The sequence below is a fragment of the Hemiscyllium ocellatum genome, chromosome X, assembly GCF_020745735.1.
Source record: "Hemiscyllium ocellatum isolate sHemOce1 chromosome X, sHemOce1.pat.X.cur, whole genome shotgun sequence".
Taxonomy (NCBI): domain Eukaryota; kingdom Metazoa; phylum Chordata; class Chondrichthyes; order Orectolobiformes; family Hemiscylliidae; genus Hemiscyllium; species Hemiscyllium ocellatum.
Genome location: NC_083453.1, coordinates 8275998 through 8298950, shown reverse-complemented (window position 1 = coordinate 8298950; position 22953 = coordinate 8275998). Strand labels below are relative to the sequence as shown.

General features: G+C 40.8%; 1 protein-coding gene across 2 annotated transcripts in view; it reads left to right on the top strand.

The window, feature by feature from the left end:
- LOC132805760 (collagen alpha-1(II) chain) overlaps positions 1–22953 on the top strand; it is an 80617-nt gene that overhangs the window by 15166 nt on the left and 42498 nt on the right. For both annotated transcript variants that reach the window (XM_060820990.1, XM_060820991.1), the window contains 17 exons: positions 1259–1336; positions 4620–4664; positions 4836–4889; positions 5364–5417; positions 5533–5586; positions 6445–6498; positions 6677–6730; positions 8493–8537; positions 8764–8817; positions 9588–9632; positions 10127–10180; positions 17614–17712; positions 18192–18236; positions 19588–19686; positions 21102–21155; positions 21608–21715; positions 22022–22075. In XM_060820990.1, coding sequence (XP_060676973.1) covers positions 1259–1336; positions 4620–4664; positions 4836–4889; positions 5364–5417; positions 5533–5586; positions 6445–6498; positions 6677–6730; positions 8493–8537; positions 8764–8817; positions 9588–9632; positions 10127–10180; positions 17614–17712; positions 18192–18236; positions 19588–19686; positions 21102–21155; positions 21608–21715; positions 22022–22075 — 1050 coding nt within the window. The remainder of the gene's footprint in view (positions 1–1258; positions 1337–4619; positions 4665–4835; positions 4890–5363; positions 5418–5532; positions 5587–6444; positions 6499–6676; positions 6731–8492; positions 8538–8763; positions 8818–9587; positions 9633–10126; positions 10181–17613; positions 17713–18191; positions 18237–19587; positions 19687–21101; positions 21156–21607; positions 21716–22021; positions 22076–22953) is intronic.

Genomic DNA, 22953 nt, shown 5'->3' with positions numbered 1-22953 from the left:
AAAGTTAGTTATGCTGGAATAAGGGGAAGGGAAGCATTTGATAACTGCAACAAGAAAGTATCTTTGCGTTAGGTACACTTATTGCTTGTTGTTCTGCTTGTGCTATATCAGATCCAGCTTAGCTCAGAGCTAAAGAGGCTTCAAATACAGTATCATAAAATTAATAGCAGCCAAGGCAGACTGATTAGAGGCAAGACTTCAATGGCAAGGCAAAAGCTCCTTGTAATTGCCATTTGTAATCCAATAGAATAAACAAACTTCAATGACAGCACATTATCATAGGTTGTTATTTGATCCCACATCAATGGGGCTAATACCTGCATCTATGCACTGACAATTTAAATAAAAGTCATAGTGATCTTGTAAAGAAAGTTACACTTCAGTTAAGAGGAGATTTGGTTGACGTGTTCAAAACAATGAGGCGTCTGGACAGTGTAGATACGGAGAAACTGTTTCCATTGGGAGAAGGACTGAGAAACAGAGATCATAAATTTAAGATACCTGGCAAAAGCTTTTTCACACAGCAAGTGCTTAGGGTCTAGAATACACTGTCTGAATGGAGGAAGCACATTCAATCAAGGCTTTCAGAAGAGAATTGGATCATTAGCTGAAGAGTGAAAATTTACAGGGAGGCAGGAGAAAGGCAGGGGAGTTGGAATAGCTGCTCTTGCTAAGAGACGGTATGGACAGGATAGGCCAAATGGCCTCCTTCTGTGTGTCACGACTGTATGGTTTGTAGCAAATTAAAATAACACCTCTCTTTGTTGTGCCAAATAACGTGCCTCAGTCTCCATTTTCTATTTTCCAATTCCAGTGGTGAGGTTGTCCATTGTTCCCACTGAATGGCTTGGCTTACAGTGTAGGTATCTTTAGTCTATCTGTTTGCACGTGTTATGACACACCTCTAGAGCAGGTGGGACTTGAGCCCAGGCCTCCTGGTGCAGAGCTAGGGACACGAGCACTGTTCCACACAATGTAGGCCCACATGAAACAACATCAAGACAGTAGGACTGTCAACTTCAACAGAGGGAGAAGACTTGTTCCAATTAACTGAATTTGAAGCCAGGCCCCCCAGAGAATGAAATACAAGAGTGTAACATCATGCAGAGCTCCTGATTAGACCAACAGTAATGACTTGAGACTTTGTAATATTATGCATCTGGATGTTGGATATTGTTCTTGCTCGAGTTTCCAGCACAGATGATACATGTTTTGACAGTGAATCATGGTGATTTTAATCTTTGTTGTACTTCAACAGAACTTTGCTTCGCAAATGGCACGAGGGTTTGATGAGAAGGCAGGAGGTGCTCAGATGGGTGTCATGCAAGGACCAATGGTAAGATAGGCTTTTATTTCCCAGCAATATTCCAGCCTCTGACACCTTTGATTGCAATGCAATGAACTTGCTTTCATCAAACAATTTAAAAAAGTCATATACTTTACATTTTGTGTCTAAATCCTGCTGTAATTCTTTTAGGATATATTGTGTGCAGTGTTAAATTAATCCTAATGAAAACCCTGTGCAATTCCTAGCCCTCTATGTCCTTCAAATATAGCCTTCATATTTACTATGAATGCACACATCCTGCCATTGCTACTCCATCACAGATAGTCCTCATATCATAAACATAGCCTTCATCATTTATCTGTCCACATATGTTCTATAGGAGTCTGGAACATGCTGCCAGGGGTGATGGTGGAGGCAGATACAATAGGGGCGTTTGAGGGACATTTAGATAAGCTCATGAATATGAAGAATTGGAGGGACAAGGACCAAGGACAGGCAGAAGGGATTTGTTTCATTTGGCGTCATGTTTGGCACAACATCATGGGCCAAAGGGCCCATTCCTGCGCTGTACCATTCTGTGATCTATACTCCAAACAAATTATACCTATTTATAAGCCCCAAAACTGACAAAGCTATGCAGATCCAGCCATCGATTATCTTCTCTGTGATCTCCTCACCCTTGAAGTTTGGGCCATTCTCTCCAGTCACTGTTGAGTAAACTGTAACAGGCTGTCCTATTATACCTGTCTAATCCATTACATTAACCAAATCACATTCTATTGCTTTCAACCTTCTCAGGCTGCAGCAGCCCAACACCTTCCACTATGGTCACTTCTCATCGATAGCCTTATCATTTTTCTTTTGCAGCATGATTAGAGAGCCGCTTTATCACTCCTCCCTGTTTAGTGAGTATAATTCCCATAAGTAGCAAGGAGCTCAAGTGCAGACAGTCCATTTATATTACCAAAGACTCCAGTTTTCATACTTGCATGATGCTTTTAGCCACAGAAAACACAAGAGTGTGGCATTTCCTCTTGATTGTGTTGCTTATTGAGCTAAATGTAAAAGAAAAACAAGGGATTTCAAGCACAAATTAATGTGACATGACTCAAAATTCCTCAGTCTTTTATGCTAGTTTAGTCAGAAACACACTAGAAGCTGCACCCTGCCATAAAACTAGGCTTACAGCAATATCCCACTGGGATCACAGGATTGATTTACATTGATATCCCATTGGGATCACAGGATCGGCATTCGGTGACATTCCACAATGAACATGGACTATTGAATTGACCCTATACTCTTTGGAAGACTGATATAATTTACTCTTAAATCAATTTTTGCTACCAATCTTGATTCTAAACTATCTCTCCTTCTCATTCTTTCTTATTCACTGTCATTTTCAGAACATGGCTCATGATATTGATTTTTTAATCCCATTCTCAATTTGCCCAGTGGAGATTTGACTACGTCCTTGGTTGGAAATCCTTTTACACAATTAAGTCATTTTCTGTAGACCACTCTCCTATATGTTAGGATATAATCTTTTTTTTAAAACCTGTCTTTCCTTTGATGTCTTATTTATATCATTTTGTTTGTTTTTAATGTGCTTTTCTTTGTCTCTATGAGTGCCTTTGGTGTTGTAACCAGAGTTCTTTCAAAGTTGTTTCAACATGTTTCTCTCTATACATTCCTTTCAAGCTCTTTGAATCAACACCACAACAATCTCTTTTGTGTGCTGACCGTTTTAAACCATCAGTGTTAATCCTGAACAAAGTTGTTGCTCACTGTCTTGAGTTTTTTCTTGTTGCTTTTATAAGCTGCAGTCTGCCTCAGACATTCCATTCCAAAAGCTTTTCAATCACAATGTAATATTTCCTAATTCTTAGAATTTGCTCTGCTTCATCTTCAGATTTTATTTTCCATCTTTAGAACCACCTTCGACAATCTTTGATTCTATCATATTCTCCTGTCTTCCTGATCCTACTTTAATATTCTCACCATTAATAACCCTGTGGCCTTTTACAACTTTCTGTACAAACTCCATCTCAGGATAACAGTCCAATTCTCACATCTTCATGGTCTGTCATCAGTGCATACAACTGACTTATATTTCTGTTGAATAATTAACTTACAGTTTCACAATAAAATTCCTGTCAGATAAACGAGGATAATTTTTCAACTTTTCATTACAAGTTTTCAGGACCTAACCATGCACACCAACCCAATGTTTTTCCCTTTTCCTGTGTCATATTGCCCAAAACCCTTTCAGGGGAGCAGCTTGGATTTCATGCTCAAACTCTTAAGTATTCTCACTGGATTTGAGAGACATTAATCTTTTAAAAATGAAACTATTTGTCCATTGAATGATTTGGTCTGTCAAATCACATTCACATCTTCCACATCCCGTGTTCGAAGCTCCTTCTGTGTCCATCATCAGAATTATTTGTGGAACACATTTTTGCCAGTTCTGCTTCATTTGTCTTCCACGCTGGAAAGTAGATATTCCTCACCACCAGTAACAATCATTGAAGTAGGCTGGATCAAGTAAAAGGGCTAGAATCATGACTACCTATTTCCACACCTCTATATATCCCTCTTTTAACAGTTAGACCTATATCCTCTTGATACTAATTTAGAATATCTATACTAATATATACCTGCCTATAACTAGTTATACCCACATTCCCTTCAGCACACAAACATCCAAAAATACTTAACTTCTTATGCATGCATGAAGCTTCTTACAAATCCATTCTTAATAACATGAATTTGCAAGTCGAGCTTTCATCTCCCTGTCCTTATGTTGATCCTTACGACTGAGTAAATCTCGATGACATTTTCAGCAATCAGCTCCATACACTGTTGAGGTGCAACCTCTATCTAATATGATACAGTTAGATGAATCCGTGACTACAAGAATAAAGCTTCCAGTGATTTATGTTATTCTTGCAGACTGCTGATTATCATAGTTTTCTGCGTTCAGTTCTCTGCTTCATGTGCCACTTCACGAACCTTTCTGTTTTACTTTGGACAGTTTGTCGCATAATAACATTTAGACTCACATCTGAAACACCTGTAAATGGTTCCCCAGGTACCCATGGAGGTCCTCCTTCTGCACACACTTGATCTTATTTTGTACAACGAACATCATACATCATACATATTGAACCTCTGATCCAACTTATAACTAGCATCATGTCTATGGGTACCTCACGTCCAAATCAATATGCCATCACCCATCCCAAAGTACTGTGGTGTGCATAAGAAATCATGTGTTGATAATTATAGGTTCATACCACCTCTCACTGGCTCTCTTTTCTATTTCCAGGGCCCCATGGGACCCAGAGGACCCCCAGGACCCACAGGCGCTCCCGTAAGTATTGACTGCTTGACCCTCTTTATTGTGGTTAATATTTAAGGATTAAATCTAATGAGTATAGCACAGGACTGACTGAAAAGAGTTACATATAAGATAAAAGAATTTACTGTAACGTGAGGTACTAAGTCCTGAGAGTTGTCAATAATGGCTTTGTTCTCTTGACAGGGCCCTCAAGGATTCCAAGGATCTCCTGGAGAACCTGGCGAATCTGGTGCTGCTGTAAGTACCCAGCACAGCATGACTAAACCCATTTCATCCGGACTCTTCATAAAAGCCCAGTCGTAATTCAAAACCTGTTCCACTAACACAGGTAAAACTGGGTCTTAACAGTGAATCTGAGATTCTCAACTCCAGATAGACAGAAAGGACAATAACCCAGTATATTCTTGATTGTGGTATAGGTTTGAAAATGTAAATGCTGTAATATACTAAAAGAAGGTAGTGGGATTAGGATTGAAGTAGTGACAGTAGTTAGGAACAAACAATTGATAGCACCTGAACAGGTATAATGGGGAAGTTGTATTTGCTATCCCTTTCTGTGGCTATTCACTGAACTTGGGGGCCATCATTCACCAGAGTGTTTGATAGTTTTTATTTGGGCAAGGGTAGGGGAAAGGGTAACATTTCTTCCTGGTCCTAGACTCAATGGACCTTTGTGATTCTCTGTTATAAACGATCATTTCTCTGTTGCAGGGTCCCATGGGTCCTCGTGGTCCTCCTGGACCTGCTGGTAAACCTGGTTCTGATGTAAGTTCTCTTTAGTCACTGACAACCTTTTAATTCTCATGGTTTTTAACTCGATTTAGACAATGCTGCATGGTAACACAGGTAGGGCTAACAGGTGATTCTATCTATCCCACAGGGCGAGGCTGGAAAATCTGGAAAACCCGGTGAACGCGGACCCCCAGGGCCACAGGTACAGCAATGTTCAAGCTGAAGTAATACAATCATCTCTGGATTAAACATTCCTAACTGAAATTGGCATTATGTTAACTCACAGCAAATTTGCCTGTATGGTCAGTATTTTACTCCCAAAGTAGAACGCAGTGAATAAATATACAGATGCTTAAAAGAAAACAAGAAATATAGAAAACAAGAAAGAGGAATGATACATAAGGATAGAAAGACATGACATTCCGTTGAGCTACGGCCAATCCAACCCTGTAGATTAGAAATTAGCAAGTAACTTCAGTTTTCTAAAGAAGACTTTCAAATGGGTCTAATTCTGGAATTAGCAGGGTCTCCAAGGATGTGAAGACTGAACTGAGTCAGGTTTCTAACACCACTGTCCAATAATCCAGGTGAAGATTTCTATTCCACACGTGGTCTCTGTCTCACAAGCCAATGCCTTCACAATAATTACAAATCAGAGTTGGAGCACTTACACTATGAATGAATACTGACCAGTATTACAAAATTCACACAAGTAGTCTCTCAGCAGCTTCAGAACAGTTTTTACATGAAAGCATCTTTAACTACAAGCCACTACATGTTGCATTGCACGAAATGCCCAGCAATCAGTACAGGCCTGAGCAATTCTGTTATGACAAATGTCGAACGTTTCGCTGCAAAAAAAATCCATAACTTTATGGCATAAACGCAGATTATTTTCTTTCGCATTTTGTACAAAATAAAAACCAAAACTGCATCTTGGCCCTGTGCAGAAGTGAAAGAAGCATTCAGTGCCTTTATGAAATAGAATGGTTATCCTGATAATTGATGATAATTTTGCTGAATTTATACCTCAGTCACCTTTTCTCCTTTATTTTCCCAGGGTGCTCGTGGTTTCCCAGGAACCCCAGGTCTTCCAGGTGTCAAAGGTCACAGGGTCAGTATCAGACTAGTTTGGATATCTGAGGCTAAAATGTGACACATAAAGCTGATGTTAACAAATATTCAATGTTAAACAGCAAAGGCCATTCTTCAGGGCTGTATGATTTACTACCTATGTTTAATTAAATAAAAGTGATTTTAACCTGATTCATTGTTTTGTTTTTACTTCACAGGGTTACCCAGGTCTTGATGGTGCTAAAGGTGAAGCTGGTGCTGTAGGTGCAAAGGTACAGAAAATAATTTAATACTTCATTGGAGTGTAACTGTGCAGTCAAGCCCAGGACTTTTAAAGTTTCTGTTTATTGGGAGTCTTCACTGAACAAATGTACTGCAGTTTGAGATAGGCCTGTCCAGAAATGTACCGGGTTGGAAAATAGAACGCAGAGAAATATTGGAGCTCAGGCCAGGCTTATCTAGAGATTTTACAGTCTGTGTGAAAAGTAAATCAGTCTGGAATAGTACTATGTTGAAATATCCCAATCAGGGATAAACCTGTTATTCTTTAGTCTGGGATAGACCTATGCAAAAATGTCTGTGAGGGATGTTCCTCCATTGAAACATTCAGTCTAAATTGTTCTGGCCCATATTTAAGTCTGTGTTTAAAATTGACACCGGCAAATAATGTGGGTCTGAGTTTTCTTCCTTGAGGCTGCTTGTTTTCGAGTAATTCCCAAAGCAGTACATATAGTGAGGTGTTCTGCTGAATTCACACCCCCAAGGATGGGATCTTAACTTCTTTTCCTACCCTCCCCCCCCCCCCCCCACCCCCCAACTCACTCCTCCACAATGGATGTGAGTTGCCATCACTGCTATAAATGACAGTGAGGAGGTGAGGCTGAGCACCTTAGAAGGTTTCAGTTCCCATCCATTGTTAATGCACCAATAACAAGGCTGGTAATTGTGGAGATTGTAATGGAACAGGAGGACGCTGTTGTATTATAGCACAGATCTTAGTAAGGGACTACACCTTAGCAATATAACCCAACGTATAAACTCTGACCATACATGGAAGTGTGCGATTTCATATCATTTACATAGTTAGCTGTTAATAAACTTCCAGATATCTGTTTCGATATGAACCTGATGTTGTATGTTCTGTGAACTAACATATCGAAAACACAATCACATTTGAGGCAAGAGGAGGGCGAGGATGTATATTTGGTCACCTCTTTAAAGCAGCCATCCTCAGTGTCTAGTTCAGTATCACAAGGACTCACTCCGAACAATCTACCAGTGCACCTTGCTGCATATTACAGGCCTCTTGCCCAATTCAGCAGTGGACTCAACATTCTTTGTGCAGCACCATAATATTTTCCTCCTGGACTTCCAGAAGAGCTCAAGTAGTTTTTAGAATGCTCCAGAATAACGAACTGATGGAAGTTTATGACATGGGGCTCTGTTCTTGCCGATTTAATCTGTAGCCCCAAGCCATAAGTAAAGATCATTGTTTAAAATTAGCATATTTTTTGGACTTTGTCCAACAGAAAATAAATTTCCTTTCAATGGATTAATTAAATGAGAATTCACTAGACTGAGGAATCTCCATCCCTGAATATTCACAGCTATCTCAGATAAAGTATCAAACACTCAACATGATGTTTTGAAGGTCTTTTGAGGCAGATGCTACACCTTGACCTTTAAGGTCAATACATAAGGGTGGGGTTAACATATATTGGTGTTGGTCCCAAGCAACAATAAGAGAGGGGTTTCATAACAAAAAGGAAGATGAGAAAACTTGGACCAGTCTTGTCTTTAGAAGTTGTTACAGGGGTTCGTCTGGGGATTGACGTTGTTTCACGTTGAAATGGCAGTTGAGAAGAAGTCAGAAATCACAAAGGAAGCAGTTGAAAATGTTAAACTTAAGGTCAGATATTCACTTGATCATGGAGGGATTATCGTTAATGGCTGTTGCTGACCTTTTTATTCTTTAGTTGCACTTTGGCCGCTGACCATTCTCAAAATGATAGCCCCTCTGCTCTCTCTAAACAGGGTGAAGCAGGTGCTGCTGGAGAGAATGGAGCTCCTGGTCCTATGGTGAGTAGGAATTTCCCCATATAGCTGCAAGCATTGGTCCTCATAAAGTGACAAAAGCATACTGTCATTTCTTATTGTTATAATTATAATTGTATTGATTCAAGATTTTGATTGTCATGTTGGAACATTTTATATATTGCATCAACTTTAAAACAGCATCTGTTGTTATGATAACCATAATCATTTATTTGTGAGACTCAGAGGGGTTGCTATCTTTCCTTTGCAGGGTCCACGTGGTCTGCCTGGTGAGAGAGGTCGTCCTGGAGCTCCTGGTTCAGCTGTAAGTAAATCCCCAACTTTCAAACTACTTTCATGTAAATGGCAAGCATCGACATCAAACGTACACAGCAAGCTGATATCATCCAATAGGTGGCATTCATTTCACATTCACACAGAATCTCAGATTTAAATTGGCTTAGAAGCTTTGGGCTGAGTCTTATGTTTTCTTGACTGTGTCGAAATTGCATGGAGTTTTCTGGAAGGTTTCTCACTGCAAGGCTTTACTGAGAATCTCACCATGCCACCTGTGAGAAGCATAAACAATGGAGTGAGATGCTGCCAGTGCTGAGGTGGGTCTTCTTGCCTGATTCTGCCTCACATCTCGCCATAGCACATGTTACTTGGACCCCTGTAAGAATTTGCCCCACATTTTAAAACCAGGACAGATGAAGTTTAAATGGGCCAAAAAAAAGTCACGAAAGTCAGAATAAGGCAAAAGTTCTTTGAGAGAACTGACAGAGGTGCAATGGGATAGATAGGAAAGGGGAGTCGATTGAATTCGACAGAAAGATCTTTCAGAGAGCTAGCATAGGAATGATGGGCTGAATAGGCCTCCTTCAGTGCTCTACAATTCGACTAAAACAGAGAATACAGTAGATTATCTCTCTCCTCATCACTCCTGGTTCAGATTCTTACTGCATCTATTGCACAATGACACAGTCACATTTTGTGCTTATTTTACAGTTAAGTTGTTCTTCAAAGTAATCAGACAATGCTAGTTTGCATGAAAACTGAGATGTCACACTGATACCCTGCCCATTTATTTCACAGGGTGCCCGTGGTAACGATGGTCTGCCTGGTCCAGCCGGTCCTCCAGTAAGTATCGCTAGTTAAATATAGGTTTTGCACACATTGCCAGGTGTGGAAATCCCGTCTGGTTCAACCAAAAAAGTACATCTCCTGTTTTGTACTCACTCACCACTGCATTCAATTATAATCTGGTTAGTTCTCAATATATTTACTTATTTTGCAAAGACAATATTTAACACTGTTAAATCAAATTATTTAGTTAATTGTTAATTTTGCTTGTCATAATATAATTTGAAATATTTATTGACACTTTATCCAGCTCAGATAATAAGGCATTGTGGTTCAAAATGCAGAGATTAAAGCAAAGATTTTTAATATGTTCTCCTCACAGATTTTTGTCGATGGGAGTACTATACTCCACTGGTCTTTTGGATTGTAAAAGATAGAAATATTTTTTCTCTGTTGTTTCTTAACATTGGCTAATTCTTTTCAGATGTTGGCTTTATGTTCTATTTCACAGTGTTGATTAAATCTCTGCCATGTCTTTTCTTCCCCCTCAGGGTCCAGTCGGTCCTGCTGGTGCTCCCGGTTTCCCAGGTGCTCCAGGCGCGAAGGTGAGTGAAGGCAGTTGGTGGTAATTGCTAAAGCTGTTCTGGACTGTTAACAGCCTGAATGAGCAGCAGTGTGATGGCATTCCTCTCCGAGTCTGCTCTGAATGTGAAGAGATGTAGAGGCCCCTTCCTACCCCGCACCCACCCTCTCCTGTGAAGTACAGGGGAGAGAGAGAGAGAAAGAAAGAGAGACTTGGCGGGATAACAAGCAGGGCAGGAATCCCAGCTTCTGAAAGCCACAAGCTGATTAAATAAAGCAAGCCTTTGAGCCTGGAGTTCACTGACAAATGTACACAGCAAATTGAGGCCACAGGCAACATTCTTTCATTAGTCCATGAAGTGTAGCAGAGGCACCGAGTGAGAGATACCGATGAACAACTGGTATTCATTTATATTCCACCTGCAATATAAGCATTGAGGTGGCTTAACTAGATCTCATTCATTGTTTGAACCCCCATGCTGCTTGAAGGCCATACTCATAAAATGTTGTTTTTCTGAAAGAATGATCAAACTGACAGTTTTGAAACCGAAAAGGTTAATTAGTTTACTGGGTAGCTTGGCCATTATCCTTTTAACCTGATTCAGGTGATGCATGGTGGGGGCTGGAAGGCCCTTTACCACAATATTATCTCACAGTTTGTGTTTTGTTTAGTTCAAGCATAATCCCTGTCCTTGCCATTTTTATTTTAGTCTTGTCTCTTTAATTAAAAAGACATCTTCTGATGTCTTAATTGAAACAGAAATTATATAAAATGTCATTTGATCTGAATAGAAATGCATCCTATGCATAAAGCTTAACATAGTAATTTCGGTTTATATAGCACCTTTAAAGTAATAAACCATTCTAAAGTGCTTGACAGGAAGGATATAAAGCAAACAGAATATGATACAAAGTCACATAGGAGGTATTTTGTTAAATGAATGGTAAAATGTCGGAGAACAGCCTTGAGTCTGTTGAAATAGATGAATCTAGAGAGAGCAAGGGCATGAATGAGAGCTTCAGCAGTGGAGAAGCTGAGATAGGGACAAAGTCAGGAGATCTTTTGAGGGTGCTGGGTGGTGGCGCAAATATGTGGTTAGAAACTCATATCAAGGTCAGATATTGACTCCAAGGTTGCAGTTGGCTTGGGACTGTTCATAGAATGATAGAATCCCTAGAGTGTGAAGCAGGCTATTTGGTCCATCAAGTCTGTACTGACCCCACCCTCCCTCCAAAAAGCATCCCACGCAGACCCACCCCCCCATATCCATATCCACCAGAGGGCAGCATGGTGGCTCAATGGTTCGCGCTGTTGCCTCACAGCGCCAGGGTTTGGTTCCCACCTCGGGTGACTGTCTGTGTGGAGTTTGCACCCGTCTCTGCATGGGTTTCCTCCGGGTGCTCCAGATTCCTCCCACAATCCAAAGATGTGTAGGTTAGGTGGATTGGCCATGCTGAATTGCCCATAGTGTTCAGGGATGTGTAGGTTAGGTGCATTAGTCAGGGGTAAATGTAGAGTAATAGGGGAATGCGTCTGGGTGGGTTAATCTTTGAAGGGTCAGTGTGGACTTGTTGGGCCAAAGCAGTCTGTTTCCACACTGTAGGGATTCTATGATTCTATAGCCAACCCACCCATCCCTGGACACTTAGCATGGCCAATCCACCTAAACTGTGGGAGGAATCCAGAGCACCCAGAAGAAACCCACACAGCCAGTTGCTTAAAGCTAGAATTGAGCCCAGGTCCCTGATGCTGTGAGGCAGCAGTGCTAACCACTGAATCATCATGCCACCCCTGTTGCCAGGGAGAGGCACGAAGTCTGTAGCTAAGAAACAAAATTCCAATAAAAAACTCCTGTAAAGCTCTTCTGTAAAAAATGTGTTGGTTCTGATTTTTGAAGGCCAAGTCAGATTAAAGTGGTGTAGCAATAATGAACAGACAATTTGATTTGATATCTAACTTTTTTTATGGAAGGAAGCGTAAAAAGTGTGTTAATTTTGGCTTAAAGCTCTTCATTCTTAGTGTATTCATCGAGAAACTGACAGTTTTCTAAAGGGTCAGGTAGTGTTCTGGTGAACTGGATAACATGAAACCAAGACCAAAAAACAGAAGCAGATAGCTCCCCAGACATGAAGAATAATACTGCAAAGGGAACCGGATCTCCCATTCTCTCTCTCTCTCTCTCTCTCTCCCCCCATCCTTCCCACCTTACATTATAATGGAGTTAAAAAGCTGCCTGAGTGCATTCTGTCACATGTCTCACCATAATATGCTTCATGCTGCTGGGACAGATTTTATGTGTCTGGGAAAGTTATTAAAAGCAGGCATCAGACAAGAGACAAAAACAGACAAGCGAGAGGAAAGTGAAAAATAGAGGAAATGCAGCAAACCCACAGATAAAAGCTGAGCTGAAAAGACAAATTCTATAGTATAAAATGAACCTGAATTTACATATCTTTAATATCCATTGTTTCAACCTAATTGTTAAAATTGGTCCAATTGTATCATTTCAATTGTACTGTCAACTAACATTGCCAATTTACCACAGTGAGCACACTCAGATATCACTTCCTAGTGATCCAAAAGTCCCAATATAACATTGCTAACAAGTCAGGCCCATCACTGCTGTTTACTTCAGCTCCCACTGAACAACTGGGTTCAAAGTTTGCTATTGTATTAGTGATTTTTTTGTCTTCATAGATAAACATCTTGCACCATCCAACCCCATTAAATGATTCATCATATTTGATTGTTAGCCAATGTTCCTCCCTCAATTAATAATAATGATAAAATCAGTTTACTTGGTTGGTCATCTCATTGTTATTTTCTGTATGACATTGCCAGAACAGAATGGCACTACACTTCAAAAGTGATTTCCTTGTGCTTCTGATAGTGTGATGGGCTGCTGTATAAATTCAATTTTTTTTAAACTTTTGGTCTTGTGATTCTGGGTTATGATGTATTTATTGCCTGGCCTCGAGTTGCTCTGAGGGCATTAAGAGTTAATTTCAGTGGGGGACTGCAGTCTCAAATAGGCCAGTCTGGGCAGGTTCCATTCCCTGAAGGAGATCAGTGAAAAAATTGGATTGTGGTGACAATTTAGCAGCTTTATGGCCATTGTTTTCTGATGCTAGCCCACTGATTATCCAAAATGTTTTTAATTCCGCAATTTGCCAAAGTGGAATTTGAACCTATGACCTTTGAGTCAGTTGTCCTTAACCATAACCTGAATAGCTTTCTCTAATATTGTTTTGGATATTTTTGGGAAAAACTCAAATTCATCTTTGTCTGTGGCTCAGAGGTACACTTCCAACACAATTAGCTGTGATCCTTGATCTGAATTCAAAAATTAAGTTGAAAAGTTCCTTTTTACCTGGAGCTACTTCATAGTAAATGATCCAGAAATGCAGCACAGATTAAAGAAGAGAGTTTGTCCAATAAGGCAGACTGAGTCTGAATATTCTTAATTTAAATTCAGTATTCTCATGCTGCCCAAGAGCAAAGTTGATCCAGGAATATATTTGATTCAATATTCTTACTTAAATGTAACTAGTAAGAGATTCAGAAATGTCTTGAGTTACTGCTTTGTTCAGACTTGATGCAGGTGTTTGTGTTTTTTCCTTAACTAAAGCTTGGCTAATGCATCTCTGGCTCTGTAACTTGCCAGCTATACCCCACCTAATTCATTGTGGGTCATTCTTAGCACACAGAATCATATCACATGATCACAGAGTAGGCAGTATTGCCTCTAAAAAGATGCAAAGACCATCACAAAGGTAATTTTGAGTATCGGGAATTTACCTTACCGGAAAATGTAAAGGAAGTTGGGATTTCTGGGGGCAGGTAATTAACTGGAGGATAGCCAATTTCAGTTGGCTGAGAACAGATCTGCCCTGGATAAAATAGAATCAAAAGACTGGCAGGCCATAATTGTAACTGAACAATGGGCTGCCTTTCAAGAGAAGATAGATCGGGTGCAGTCAAGGTACATTCCCACAAGTGAGAAGGCTGGGGCAACAAGAGCCAGAACTACAAGAGGATATATGCCCATTTGGTAGCAAAAGTGCAAACCTGTGAAAAGTTCAATGGGAAGAGAAATAAGAGGCAAAGATAGAGTATGTAAAGACACTGGCAGCTAGTATAAAAGGAAATCCAGAAGTCTTTAATAGGGATATAAATAGTAAAAGGGTTCATAAAGGAAGGGGTGGAGTCAATTAACATCTACACATGGAGGTAGAAGGCAGGGCTAAGGTATTAAATGAGAACTTTGCAGACACTGGATGGGTAAAACGTTAATAAAGAGGAGCTATTGGAAAATCTGACTGAACTTAATGTTGATAAATCATCAGGACTGGATGGGGTGTATCCATAGATTGTGAGGGGCGTAAGGGTGGAAATTGCCAAGACACTGGCCATAATCTTCCAATCCAACTCAAACTCAGGGTAGTGCCTGAAGACTGGAGAATTGCAAATGATACATCCTCATTCAAAAGGAGAGGTAGAAAGATAAGCCCAGCAGCTGCAATCCCAATAGTGTAACCTGAGAGGTGGAAAAGCTTTAAGAAACAACAGTCCAGGGCAAAATTAACGTGTGTGGATGCATTGATTTGTTGAAAAAAATCACGTTTGCCAAACTTGAGTGACTTTTTCAAGGAGGTAATAGACAGAGTTGGTGAAGGAATGCAATCTCTGTGCACTTCCAGAAGGGATATGATAAACAAACCTAGAATCCATGGAATAAACAGAACAGTGGTAGGACAGTACAAAGCATCTGAGTGGCATGAAATTTAGAGCAGGAGGAAATTTCTCAAGGATCAGTATTTGGACCCTTGCTTTTCTTGATCTATATTAATGTAGATGTATAGGACACAATGTTAAAATTGTGACAGAGACAGGTTGATACATTTTCCTGTGTCTGCCCATTGTAACACAGAGAAGTGTGATATGATTCATTTGGTCAGGAAAACCGCAAAGAGTCAATAGAAAGTAAAGGACATAATTCTAAGATGCATGCAAGAGCAGAGGGTTGTGGGTGTATATGTGCACCAGTAGTTAAGGCTGATAGGACGGTTGAGAAATTAGTTGACAAATGAGATCAGGACTTGATGAATTGAGACACAGCATGCAAAAGCAAGGAATTTATGATAAATCTGTTGTAAACACTGGGTCATCCTGAATTGGTAAATCAAGTTCAGTTCTAGGCATCACAGTGTAGAAGGCTGTGAAAGTTTTAAAGAGAATGCAGAAAAGATTCTCAGAAATAGTTTCAAGGATAAGAAGGTTCATTTGTGAGGGTCAATTGGAAATGTTGGGATACTTTCCTTACAGAAAGGAAATTTGGGAAGAGTATTACAAGGAAAATGCTATGGGTTCTGGAGATCTGAAATAAAAACTGTGAATGCTGGAGAAACTCAATAGGGTTGGCAGCATCTGTGTAGAGAGAGAGAGCAGTTAATGTTTTGACTCCACTATGACTCTTCTTTGGAACTGAGTTCTGAGAAGATTGGGAAGAGATTTGACAGAGATATTCAAAGTCATCAGGACTCTGCCCAAAGTGGAGGGAGAGAGAGAGAGAGAGTGAAAAAGTGTTCCTGCTGATGGGAGAGCTAAGACCCAGACGACACCAGTCTAAACTGAATGGCAAAAGAAGCGGAGGTTATATGAAGTGAAGCTTTTCTTATGAAGGGATTGGTCAGGATGTCCAACGTGCTGCTAGAGAGTGTGGTGAAGGCAACGTGAATCAAGTTCTCTTTAAAATTTAGATAAGCGGTTGAAGGGAACAGTTGTAGGTCTACAGGGAAAGGCAGAGTGGAGCTTGTGGGTTGCTCTTCTGGAGAGCTGGCGCAAACATGGCAGGCTGAATGACTTCCTTCTGTGTTGTAACCATTCTATAATTCTATGAAAAGAGGAGACATTGGGATGACCTAAGTTAAGTTTTCAAAATTATCAAAACAAATTGCTAAACTTAGTCCAGGAATTTTATTCAGATATCAAAGTTGGGATAACAAGGACATTCAATCAGAGCTTTCAGCCAAAGGGTAATTGAATTGTGAAAGAAAGCTTCCAGGGACTTGCATTGACAATGCCACTGAGTCCAACAGGCACCACCATTTCCAGGGCAATTAGAAATGGGCAACAGATACTGACCTTGCCAGTTACACTCACATCCTGTGAACAAATGGGCATAACTATATCAATAGAAGTACACTTTATTAACATCACTTGGCATAACCATATCTAACTCATCACGCATACTCCACACAAATATGACTATCCATAATCATGCCCAATCACAGGAGGCATCCAAGCCCAAAACTAGTAGGCATTTGCACCCAAATACCTGGATGTACCTCATACCAATGCCACTGGGCACAGACATGCCCAAATCACTGAAAACATTGGATGCCAATACATCTGAGCATAGCCTAATCAAAATAACTAGACATTCTCAAACCAACATCGCTGAATATTGCAATACCTCTGGTTACGGTCATGTCACAGTTCATGCTCCCTTGCCCTGGTCATAACCTGTGCTTGTATCACTAGGTATGGGTCATAAATGTATAATTAAAAAGTCTTTAGCTAGATCAATTGACATGACTTGCACCCATTCACTGGTGGTACTCCATATCCTATTCACTGGACATGTCCCTTCCAATGCCATTGGCCATGACCTTGCTCTTCTAACTGGTCAAGGCTTGTTATAATCAACCAGGAGAAAGTGAGGATTTTCTCCCCACCTTCATCTACCTATTGAACTCTCAGCGACCTTCCCCCCAGCTCCCCCCCTTCCCATTTATCTCTCAGCCCCCCTAGTCCACAAGCCTCATTCCTGATGAAGGGCTCATGCCAGAAACATTGAATATTCTGCTTCTCGGATGCTGCCTGACATGCTGTGCTTTTCTAGCACCACGCTCAAGACTTGTTGTAACCATAGATATAGTCATGGTTCTGAAGAGTATCAATGGAAGTGGCCTATACTTTGGCATGTAGCCATGCCATGAATCATATCCACTTCTTTATCACCAAGTACAGTTCATACCAATACCATTGGACATCCTTTGTCCATATTACTGGTTGTGTGTCACTAAGGATGTCGCTATGCTGTTGGGCTTACTGGTTTGGGACATTATCATATTTAAGGGTGTTGTAAATCTATTGTATTTAATTTATACTACTTCATTGGCTCTGGATGTCATCCATTAAACCTTAATGAGTGGTGCTGCTCATCATTGCACCTAACCCATAACCTAAGGATTTTCCCTTTGTCATGAAGACTGGAGAAACAACTGCTTCATTTTCTAAAGCAGCTTTCATGATGCAAAGTTCAACAATCCTTTCAAATTGTTGAAGCAGCCAACCAGCTATAACATGCAACCAGATTGGTCAAGACAATTTATTAAATTATTGGATTGTGCACACTGCCCTAATGCCTGTTTGCTTTCTCATTCCACCCAGGGAGAAGCTGGTCCAACTGGTGCTCGTGGTCCTGAGGGCGCTCAGGGTTCAAGAGGAGAGTCAGGAAGCCCCGGATCCCCAGGCCCTGCTGGAGCTCCTGTAAGTTACTGAATCCATCGCCAGACTTGCATTTTGTAATTTCTCACCAAAGGACAGTCCTCACATAACTTTACAGGCTGCTGCTAAATGCAGACTGAATAACAAGTAGCCACCTTTCATGTGTTGTATGTCTTCAGGCTATGTGACTGTAGTAGTTTGATCATGCGCTCACACTGAGTGACTCGACTTTTCCCAGTGTAGCCTAGAGGTACTTAGCCCAGGTGTAGCTGTCTACATTCCTGAGTACATTTGTTCTGTACTTACATCCAATTACATCTGTCAATTTCTGATCCTTAATATTGTGAATGCAGATCAACAAAATATGGAATTCAAATCATGAATGTGCAACTATATTCTTCAATTAAGCACATAAGCATTATTTTTAAGAAATATTTTAGAAATGTAAACATTATTTGTGCCTTACTGTTTCGATGTTGATGCATGACATTGATTTATGTGTCTTCTGTCTCTTCTGACAGGGTAACCCTGGTACTGACGGTATTCCTGGAGCCAAAGGTTCTGCTGTAAGTATAACTTAAATATAAACTTGGTGTTAGCACTTACTAAAATTATCTATGAACTGTCAAGATAGGTTTGAATTTTCTCATCTGACAGCCATTTAATTGTAAGTGATTTTAAAATGCTGGGGAATTCTAGACCCATGATACTTATTATAAGGATGGCATTCATGTTATGATTTACAACAGTAGGCGGGTGTTGGTGTAGGGGTGAGGGGTCTTGTAAGATGCACCATCTGCCCTACCTACTACCTAGCTGCCCACCCTGACCTCTCTCCTAATTTACTGGGCCGACGAGGTGTTGAGTGGCTTGCCCCCACCTTGAGACTCTTAAGGACTTAAGTCCCATAGCTTTCCCCTACTGCTATTTTGCCCATGGCAAGTGGAGATCACACCAAATGGGCAGCTTGGCATCTTTAATTGTGGAGGCCTGATATTGGGTAAGTTGGGGGAGTGCAGTAGGCATGGTGTCTGTGCCCACTGGAGGCATTCCCCCCCCTCCATTCCCCAAGGTTATACCAACTTCCTACCCCTCCAACCTTGAACCCTCAACCCGTCTCCTCTGAAACAGGACCCGATCAGCCAGGACTCACCGAATCCCAGGCTATCTCTTCACTTTGGCCTCCATTTACTTTTCCTCTTGGGGACTGACTATAGTTCCAACAGTGGCCACTGCTGGCACTTGACATTGCCAGGACTACAGAGCAGCCTAGCTTCTGATTGTCTGGTAGCTGTCCAGCTCTGTAAGGCAGGGCATGCTCCCCTGCTGGATGCCTTGCCCTTAGCCAATTCACAGCCATCAAACACTTAAAGCTACTCAGTATGTTTGGGGCTGATCCTCTATCTTAAAGCTTCTTTCCCACACTATCCTTATCTCCTTTCACTCACTCAGCACCGCAAAAAATCTTTTGAACTCTCCCTTAAATATACTTAATGGCTGAGCATCCAGAGTGGCAGAGAATTTCAAGGATTTGCAAGATTTTAAGTCTCAACACCACAGAACCCTTTACTATCTTCAGTGTCCCCATCGTTACATCGTCAGTGATTTTTTAAAACCAAAACTAGCCATCACCCAGCCACTTGAATCCTTTCTGGTTCATTTCTATTCCTTGGACCCTTGCTTGCCAACCTAATCCATTGGCCTTGGTTCCTCCACTAGATGTTTAGATAATGCACTTTAACCAAACCAGTATAATGCCTGTATGGTATTGTCCACCATCTTAGAGTAAGGGAACATGAGAATGAAGCCTATATTTGCTATTTATTTCACTTAAAAGTTACAGTTGTCAAGGCCTGGTACCTTCCTACTCATCCCCAATCTATCAGTTAATGCTAATTTATTTCCTTCTTCTCCTAGGGCGCTCCTGGCATTGCTGGTGCACCCGGTTTCCCTGGTCCACGTGGTCCTCCAGGTCCACAAGGTGCTACCGGCCCTCTTGGTCCTAAAGGTCAACAAGTAAGTAAAAATATTCAGCATTCAAGAATATAATTTCATTTTGAAATCTCCTCAATTGGAAACTTCTGGAATGTCCATTACTGTCAGTGGAGTGTTGTGGTCAATTTTAACAGATAAACATAAATCAAGCTATGCCAGTTTTCATAATGTCAACCTATAAATAATGCCAACCTTCACCACACAAATTTACATCAAACTGCACCAGGCCATAATCACACCAACATTTTCACATCTTCCACACCAAATGGTGACAAGCTAGTCCTGACATTGACTGTTAACCAGAAGTATTGATGGTCACTAACAGGAAAGCACCAACCATTTTTATCGCAACCTAGTCCTGGACATATATAAGCGCAGACAACATCAGCTGTGGCTAAGGCTTAGAATTCTCAGAGCTGGGAGACACATTAAACAATGCTTTTGCCAAGTTTGCCTGATGACTGTAAGACAATGTGCTCACAACTGAGTACCGATGCAAATGTCTCCACACATTCCACTTTCATAATACCAGCGTCAAGCGGAACTGAACATTACCTTGAATGGCAAGAGACTGAAGCCCGAGCCTGGCCACTTGCCTGGTTTATCTCGGCATCACCCGTGACACATCCTTCACATACAGATAGCGCCTCCTCAATGTTGTACTCCAATATATCAAGAGGCTAATTGCAACAGACAAGCTCCTAGCAGAGGCTAACCTCCAATCCTCATCCAGCGACCACATCCCCTCACTGGCAGTATGCCTTCCCTTATTTCACCCCATATGGATTAATCCACCAACGCTAAGGGGTAACAGCTGAGGATCCATGGCAGGAGGTTTAGCTGGAGAAAATATCCCAACAGATATCACTCTGCCTCTCCACCCAATTTTGATCTCCCAGAGCAACAGTGATCCTTTTTAAACTGTTGCCAGATTGGCCAAGGCCTCTGTGCTACATCATAGATTAATGGAGCAGAGGCCTAATTAGACTGAAGCATGAACGAATACACTTTTGTATTATGTGATATATTTGTGTGATACTTTTGCTTAATCCCCTTAAGTTATGTATAACCATTAGTACTTCAACCAGGTGCTACAGAGCTTAGAATGCTGTCTTCAAACAACAAAATACTTCCGACACAAACAAGTTTAGAAGGATTGCATGTAGAATATTTCTCCTTGGTGTTTCCAATTCCTGTGGACAGTGAAAATTTCTCTCAGCCAGCAATGTACTGTATTAAACAGCGGTGGCAACAGTGAGAAAAGGCAGCAACCCTGAATGTTAGGTTTTCATCCTTTAACTGGACAGGCCTTGAATGGAGTCTCAGAACTAGATGGAGCAGCTAGTCTGTCAAAGGCTACTGTTTATGAGCACCACTAGTCTAGATTATGCTCTCAATCCCCAATGTGTAATGCTAACAATTGTTTTGTCTCACAGGGTGAGCCTGGTGTACCAGGATTCAAGGGAGAAGCAGGCCCAAAAGGAGAACTTGTAAGTATTAAGAAAATTGTGTCTTTTTACTTCAGCGTTGAAAGTATAGGTAATTCTTTTGATTCAAATAATCATAAATACTGCCTAAGAAAACAGGGCAATCAACTTAAAAATGAAGAAGATTAGCAAGTATATCTGGAAATCAGGCAGAACGTTTGTGTTCAAAGGATAATCAAATGATTAGATAATGACATTGATGCATGACTGAAGAGATGAATAGCTGTATGTCCAAAAAGCAAAACGGTTGCTGGATATGGTGACGTTAAGTAGGTATCAGGAATAGATGGCTTGTTGGGCCGAATGATTTTCTACTTCTGAAACAAACTGCCTATTTTTGTACATGACTTAAACCTTAAATGTTTTAGATTATGTTTTAAATCCGCTCTATTGTTTTTAATTTCTCTGTGAATGTAATTAGAAAGTGCTCACCCTTTTCCTGATGCTTCCTTTAGGGTCCTGCTGGTCCTCAAGGTGCTCCTGGCCCTGCTGGTGAAGAAGGCAAGAGAGGCCCTCGTGGTGAGCCAGGGGCTGCTGGTCCGAATGGTCCTCCTGGCGAGAGAGTGAGTTTCCTCCAATCACAGTCTGCTTCTTAGGAGGTGCACATTAGCTCCGCCAATGACTAGAAGAGTACAAAAGATGAATGTTTTGCTTTTGTGTCAGATTTTAAACATAGATTCTAAAGAAAAATAACGTAACGTTAATGACTAGATGGAGAACTTTTGTCTTCGACAGTGTGACTTGGATGAAGATGATGTTGTTATACGGACTCTCTGTTGTATTTATGTGTTCCATCTCAGTTGTGACAACTTGTTTTATTAATATTTTATTGTGGCCTCTAACCTCAGTTCTTTTCTTTCCATTGCTAGGGTGCTCCTGGTAACCGTGGTTTCCCAGGTCAGGATGGTCTTGCTGGTCCTAAGGTAGGTACCATAGTTCAGAAAGTGATGCTGTTTAAAGGCTGAATTGCATTTTGTTCACATTTTTAAAAAAAAATCAATTTATTAATTATTTTTAAAAGCGCGCTTAGAATTCAGACTGATTGGATCCTGGCCCTAAGCTTCCTGATTAGTTGGTTCTCTGATAATGTTAGTGTTTATTGGACAACTGAAAATCAACAACCTCTCAGCAAATGCTGGAAATTTAATTTTGCTGGAGCTAAATCTGTATTGATTTATAATGTGTGTGAGACACCATTTTAAAAGATAATAAAAATTACTTGAAATGGGATAAATCTTATCCAGAAGAGCAGTTAAAGTGTACGATAATATCAATCTTGCAAATAGTTAAAAGACACAAAGCATTCAACTTAAACTTTCAGGAACTGAGAGAAAACAACATTTTTTTGTGCTATTCTATCAATCCCCTGCTGTAACTTTGACAGGAAATGAGCAGAGTTGCTAGCGGTAGGGCTATACCCTGGTAGAGAATCCCTAGGTTGAGCCCACTTGAATAACACTCCTTGAACCACCTCCAACATTCACTCCTTCCACCACTGATGCTCAGTCAAACAGGGTGTACTATCTACAAGATGCACTGCAGGCATTCACTTCGGCTCATGACTCACTTCCATCTAGAAGGACAAGGGCAGCAGATATATGGGTACACCGCTACCTACAACTTCCTCTCTAAGCCCCTCACCATCCTGACTTGGAAATATATCGCCGTTCCTTCAATGTCACTGGGACAGAATCCTGGAATTCCCTCCCTCAGGGCATTGTGGGTCAACCCACAGCACATGGACTGCAGCGGTTCAAGATGGCAGCTCACCCCAAGGGGCAACTAGGGACGGGGCAATAAA